Below are 7,563 nucleotides of genomic sequence, written 5' to 3'. Positions count from 1 at the left end.
CTACACGATCATCTCTAACAACTACTTCGCCGGTTACTCCCTCCCCACCTTGGCTCAAGCCAGCCCTCCCGTTGACAAAATCACCATCTTTGGTGATGGAAACACCAAAGGTATTCATTCTCCTCGTTCTCCTCTCAACCAAAATTTATTTGGAAAATATACATACATTCCACACAATTTTTGTATTTATATATCTAACACCCATAATTTGATTTTTTTACCTATAATACCTTGGTGTCAAAAATTTATGCATGAGAAGTATATTTTATTTTTAAAAAGATGGTGATAGAAGCCATGTACAATGAGAAGTGTTTTTCATTTTTAACCATTCTATCATTATTGTTTTTTTCTTTTTTTGAATGCTTAATGAATGGTTAGTTTTTTTTTTGAATATTGATGAAATTTGGTCCATGTATAATTTTTATATTGTACATCACAATCAATGGATATAAAAATAAAATTTGGAGGGGTAAAATTTCATCTTTTCTTTGTATAAATAAAATTTAGGGACGTTTACAAAAGTACCTCTCAATCTCGATAAATTTACCTATCGAGCACCTAAACTTTACTTTTTATAGTTATACCGCCCAAATCTTTCATATCACATAAAAAAAATCACTAATTTTAACTTTTAAAAACTGTGAAATACATATTTTCATGCATAGGCAAGTTGGCATATATGTAAAAATCAAAGTTTAGGTATTAAACATTTAAATGCATAGGAATTGGGGTGATATGCATGCAAATCTTCCTAAAATTCATACATTATTTTTGTATAAATATCTTTTCATAAACCTCATTTTAAATTTATTTTCATGATTGATTAATCATGCTTTAATTTGTCCCTTTACCCCCTTCATTAAAGAGCATAATTCATTTTTAACCTTCTGGCTTTCAGGTGTTTTTGTTGATGAAGATGATATTGGCATATATACCATCAAGGCAGCTAATGATCCAAGAACCCTAAACAAGATTGTCTACATAAGGCCCCCTGGTTGCATCTACTCTCACAACGAGCTAATCTCTCTTTGGGAGAAGAAGACCGGCAAAACCCTAGAGAGGATTTATCTCTCGGATGAAGAAATTTTTAAGATTATCCAAGGCAAGCTCTCCATTCATCATATGAAAACAAAATTTATAATGCCCAAAACAATTTTTTTAAATAATAAAAATGCATTTACATACATTCCAGCCAATTTCCATGTATTTAAATATCTCACACCTAAACTTTACTTCTTACATTTACACCACCCAAATCCTTCAGGTCACTTCAAAAATACACCTTTTCATGCATAGGTAAGCTGACATATGTGTAAAAATTGAAGTTTAGATGTTAGATATATAATAGATAGGAATTGGGTGGTATTTATGTTAATGCCCCTTTAATGCTCATTCTAATAAATTATTGAACATTGTTTATGTGTTGCAGAAGCACCGATCCCTTTCAACGTAATATTTGCTCTAAATTACCTGGTGTTTGTGAAAGGAGATTGTCTCAGCTTTGAGATTGACCCAGCCATTGCTGCTGAAGCCACTGAGCTCTATCCCGAAGTCAAATACACTACAGTTGAGGAATATCTCAGTCGTGTTCTGTAAATAAAGTTTACAATTATCTCCTCCTCAAGTTTTTCAGAAAAGTCCTATGAAAATTTTCTGTTATTGTGTTGCTGTTTTGCTCATCTTTGCATCCTTGTTTGAAGTCTGTTTCTGTGATGTCTTGATCTTCTGTCTGTTTGTTGGACTGATGATCTATGAGTATTGTGTATTTTGGGATCTATGCATGAACTGTTCTGATTTTTTATGTGAAAATCTTTCTTCAGTTCTTTACCATGGTTTGATTAATATATGTTTTATTGATTAATATTTTAGAAAAGTTTCAAAATGGTCCTCTCTCTCTTTATAAAAGGTACGCTGCAAATTATTTTAATGTGTGCTAAATAGTTCTCTCTGTCTACTAAAAGAGAATGTAATTCTATCTTCTATCGAGAAGAACACTATCACTATGGTATTTAGTAGAGGTTCTTATGGCAATTCGGCCGACATTCGAGTAGGTGATCAATATCTCCAAAGAAAATGGAGTTTGAGGCATGATGCATCTATCTATGCCTCGGTTGTTTAAGGCGTCCTTGCCTTGACAACTTAGGCATAGTACATCCTTCGAAGGGCTGACCTCTGTGTTGTTTTTGGTCACATCAAGAATACGACGTATGAGATAGAGTTATGACAATTGTTGTTGCTAAACAAGCTTTTATTGAGTCAATAGTTATGTAATTTCATTTCACAAATCTCTATTGGGGTTTCATGACTATACTATACTTTTTTAATATGATTATTATATGCGCTACTAACTTGAGAAATGTTCTAGGTTGTTCCAAGTTAAGAACATACTAGAAATGGCTTTCCAAAACTATACAATGTTGTATATACAATAACACCAATAGAAAGTTGCAAGTTCATTGATAACCTAGGGAAGCAACCGAACCACCCTTTCAAGAAAGTTGTGTGTTAGTAACAATCATGTGCTGCTTTTCTAATTTATATGATCAAACACCCTCCATATCATCAATAGAAAGTTGCATGTTCAATGATAGCCTAGGGAAGCAACTGAACCACCCTTTCAAGAAAGTTGCGTGTTTGTAACAATCATGTGTTGCTTTTCTAATTTATATGATCAAACACCCTCCGTATGATAAGAGTAAGTTTATTTGTCTTAGGCATTAATCCATGCCTGTCACATAATTGAGATTGTTCAATACACTGTTGTATGTACAATAACATCAATAGCTTGCTATACATTTGGATCAAACATAATGAAATATAGGTGAGAACTCCAGATGACTTCCGTGTTGAGGGAGAATATCCTAGACAAGTTTGTTTGGCAATTAACGTCTTCTAGTTGGTAGACAAGTACTTCAAAAAATCAGTCAAGATTTGCGGGTGAAAATCTTAATGATATATGATTTTAGGGTGTGTTTAGTAACTAAGTATTGAGATTCAAACAAAATCTATGTTTTACGTGAATTGAGTCTTGATGGGTCAATTCAATTCATGAATGATGACTTATCATGCTTGATTCAAAATCATATGATCACTTGGATCCCCCACAAAAAAAGTCAATTCAAAATACTCTACATTATATCATATTAATTGCATTAAATTATCTAGTTTTCAAATTTTTGGTCCCATACTAGGAGAAAAATCTTTTAGTAGATATGCAAAATTGCTTAGTTTTTAGTATTATTTCATTTCGAACAACATATATAACCACTACCATTGAATAAAAGTGTACTCGTAAGTCCGAGAAAAAAACATAATTTAAGAAAAAAGCATAGTCCATCTTACATTTTAGTTCTTTGTCTTTTATATTAATCTACTTAAAATGCTAATAAAAATCTTTGTAAACACCAAATGTTAGAAAACACGTTTTAAAAATAAGAAGTTCTTCATGATTCTATTTGATAAGCAACCTATAAATTTTTATCATTCGGTATGAATCTCGAGGCAATCTTTTGAGTAATAAACATTCAAACTTCACTTAAGAGTCATGTAGAGCTCTAATTTCAGCAAATTTATAGTAAAACTAATCAACTCGATGAGATGGACCTAATGATATCAAAATTAGTCCAATTTGAGTCAACTCAAGCGCATATCAAGTCATTAAACCACACTTAGAAGATTTCCGGACATATTTAGAAAGCAAATGAATGTCGAATCTAACAAGTTTATAGTCGAATCGAGCGTCTCAACAAGACTAATCGAGCAAGCACATGATTGCTCAATTCTGACATCATTAAGACAATCAAATGTTTTTTAAACGTTGTATGATCGAATAAAACTCTCTGGATCGTTCGGTCAAAATGTTTCATATTCCTGCATTAATTGCACCAAGAACACTATAAATAGAGTCTCATCTCTCTCATGAGAGGAATGAGAGTTTGAGGCTTGAGAAAAAAAAAACATGAAGCTTTGAGAAGAAACTGAAGTCCAACGCTACTCCTGTCATCGTCGATTGTCGCTGACCGTCATTGATTACCGTTGACCGTCATCGATCATCGCCAAACACCGTTGACCACCGTCGGCCACCACATGACGACCTCCACCGATCGCCATTGGCTACCGCCCACTTACAAAAAAATTATTTGCACGCCGACGTTGTAATTTATAAAATCTCTTTCCCGTCCGTGAGACGAGTTCTCTAATATCATTAACTTATAGTAGATTTTTACAACTAAGTCAAATTTCATGGTTTTTTTCTTTTACGGGTTTTTCCACATAAACTTTCGGTGTCACTCCTAATGATTTTATTTTATCTGAGTGTGTGTTGAATTCTCGTATAACGCTAAAACGACAATCCATTATTCTACCGTCGTGAATTTTCTAGCACGCAACACTATTATTTGATCAAATGTGTATAGAAATCATCATGAATTTTAAATTTTACATATCTTTTCAAAACCACTGAACTATATTGACTTCATTATAAGCATCAAATATGTAAGAAAAAAAAAAGAGCTCCATGCAAGTACCCTTTGAAACAAAGAGAAATGCATTACTTAAAGAAGAAAATGAAAATTCTTACACACAAATGAGAAGCCTTTTTATCAATGACAAAAAAATAAATAGTAAAGAAATTAGGAATGCAAGTAAAAGAAGATAAAAAGTGGTTTATACTAAGTTTATAATGAGACAAATATTCTTCTAACTCTATTTCTTACATGCCATTTTATCTCTGCAAGAAAAATATGTATTTCACTTCTTAAAAGCTAAAATGATGGACTTCTTTTATGTAATATGAAATTTTGTGTGATATAAAATACAAAAAGTAATATTTAAATACATAGGAATCAGATGGTACATATGTAAATTTCCCTATTTAAGTATTAAAGCTTAAAGTTGAGGAAGATGACAGCGACCTCCAATCTCTCTTTGATCTCCCCACTGATTTGATTGCTTGTTGGAGATAATATTTATTCTGAATAATTAAAGTTGATATTCAAATAATAAAATATATCACATTCTCTCCACTCATATTATTCTTTAAAAAAAAATAAAAATCATAAGCTCCTCCTAGAACTTTATGCTTTCATAATCCAAAGAAGATTAATCCTCGCCCGCATGATATCATAATTTCAAATTTTCATTTCCGGCCACCGGCACCGGAGCTGGCGGCGGAGCTCCGGACATTTTTCCATCCTCTGTTTTGTTCTTCCCGTGAAATTTCTCCATTGAATCCCCCATTTTTCTTGACGCCATTCTCCGGCTCTCTTCCACTGTCAAAAGATAAAGATAAAAATCACATTTTTAGATTATGAATGAAAAGAGAGGAAGCGCACGCCATGGAAGAAGAGAAAGATTGGATTTTTTTCAAGTACCTTTTGAAATTGAATTGGTTCGCGATGTTGACGACCATATAATAAGAGTTGGGGTGAGCATGGCCAGCAGAGCCCAGAAGATAAAGATCAGAACATAGCCTCTGTGAGGCATCTCTCTCTCTCTCTCTCTCCAAAGATTTTCACTCTCTCTCTCTTAAAATGGGGGAGAAAAGAGGGAGGGAATAGGGAGAACAGGCGCAGAAGGGAACCTCCCGGGTTTGAAATAGGGAAGAGGAGGACGAAGCAGACTTTACTATTTACAATCATAACATTTATATAAAAAATATAATTTAATTAACTTTTTAAACGACCTCAATTCACTTGTTTATGCATACTTCTATAGCACCAATGTGTTATAAATGTAAATGTCAATTTACAAGACTTAAAGACCATGTTTTGAAATAGGGAAGAGGAGGACGAAGCAGACTTTAATATTTACAATCATAACATTTATATAAAAAAATATAATTTTATTAACTTTTTAAAAGACCTCAATTCACTCGTTTATGCATGCTTCTATAGCACCAATGTGTTATAACTGTAAATATCAATTTATAAGGCCTAGAGACCATGCAAATTTAAATGAAATGTGTGGTAACAATGTAAATTTCCCTAAAATGCAAATTACATATAATATATTCATGCTTATTAAAATTTAGAGTAAAATACCAAAAAGTTGGTTATAACTTATAAGTGTCAAAATAATCTCCATAACATTTAAATTGGGCTGAAACACTCCTCTATCTCATAGAAGACTATTAGGGCTCAATTTTAAAATAGTAAGCGACTATTTTGAATATTATCTTAAAAGTTTATTTATTATTATTTATAACTTGTCACATGTTAACACTTCAAAATTTGAGGGCTTTTTTGAAAATGATCGAGAGAATAGGTTTGATCATGTAAATTATTATTATTATTATTATATTTTTATCTTTAGGAAAGCCTAAATAGAAATTTGCCCTAACGAGTTGTTGAAGGTTAGTTTAACAAATTATGGGACAACACGACCAACTTATGACACCTCCCTTCTAAATAATACCTTAAATTACAAAAAAACCCTTATCATTAACTTATTTAATACATTTAAATTATTTTTTTATTCTTCATATTGGGATCACATACTATATAAAATAATGAGTGTAAAGTGCCAAAAGTCCCCGGCTATTTATGTAAAACTATTTTAGTTACAGAATTTATAAAATATAAAATAATAACAATTTACCACTATATATATGTATAAGGGCATTTACAATTTCTAATTGTTTTTACATATCTAACACATAAATTTTGTTTATTTATATTTCTACGACACAATTCTTTATATGACATCAAAAGTGCCATTATTTGAAGTTTTAAAAGAAAAATACACATCTTTCATGCATAGCCAAGATAGTACATATATACATGCATATGTATGTAAAAATGGTACCTTATTAGGTAGATATGTAAATACATAGGAATTGAGTGGTACATATGTAAATTTTCCTTTTATTTTATATTTCATAGCTAAGATCTGGATTATTCAACCACCAGTTTTAAGTTGAAAAAAAAAGACATATACCTAATGTGGGGACCACCAAGGGGCTAAATTAAACTTGCTCATCTTTCCTTGGGAATATTAGGTCGAGCAAAGAGAAAATGATAGTAGCATTTCATCAAGTAAATGATGTTTAATTATGATCCTAGTTAATTGTTGGATATGTTTTCAAGTTTAATATAAATTTGTGGTTCTCTTTTATGCATGGATGGATAAAATTTAATTTTGATAATTATTTTAATTATATTAATTCACATTAATAGTAATAGAGCTTTTAACCTCACATCATTGATCTAGATTTTTTTTTGCTGAAAATGGGTTTTAATTGGAAGACAAAACAACAACAATAATAATAATAATATTAATTGATGAGCGTCAACAAATTCATATAATGAGACACAAATCTTGTGGAATGATATGGATCTGAGGCAGTCTTTTGAGCTAGAAATGCTTGTACTATAGAGCTTTGATTTCAGCAAACTTATAGTTAAATTGATCGACTTGACGACATACCTAATGATATAAAAAATGATCTAATCCAAATTAAATCAAGCTCCGATCAACCCATTAACTACGTTTATGAGACGTGTGAGTATATTTGGAAGGTCAAACAAATGCTAAATCTGATGAGTTAAAATTGAATCGAGCTTT

General features: G+C 31.6%; 1 protein-coding gene across 1 annotated transcript in view; it reads left to right on the top strand.

Annotated features, from left to right (window-relative positions):
- Positions 1–1,699, top strand: part of LOC110032663 (isoflavone reductase-like protein) — a 12,221-nt gene extending 10,522 nt beyond the window's left edge. Inside the window, exons 2-4 of the mRNA XM_020736360.1 lie at positions 1–110; positions 899–1,102; positions 1,430–1,699. Of these exons, the coding sequence (XP_020592019.1) occupies positions 1–110; positions 899–1,102; positions 1,430–1,596 (481 nt within the window). The 3' untranslated portion in view covers positions 1,597–1,699. The remainder of the gene's footprint in view (positions 111–898; positions 1,103–1,429) is intronic.
- The last annotated feature ends 5,864 nt before the right edge of the window (positions 1,700–7,563 follow it).

Source organism: Phalaenopsis equestris, unplaced genomic scaffold (genome assembly GCF_001263595.1).
Source record: "Phalaenopsis equestris unplaced genomic scaffold, ASM126359v1 Scaffold000998, whole genome shotgun sequence".
NCBI classification, from domain to species: domain Eukaryota; kingdom Viridiplantae; phylum Streptophyta; class Magnoliopsida; order Asparagales; family Orchidaceae; genus Phalaenopsis; species Phalaenopsis equestris.
Note: the sequence above shows the minus strand (reverse complement) of the source record. Positions and strands in the feature narration are given on the sequence as shown.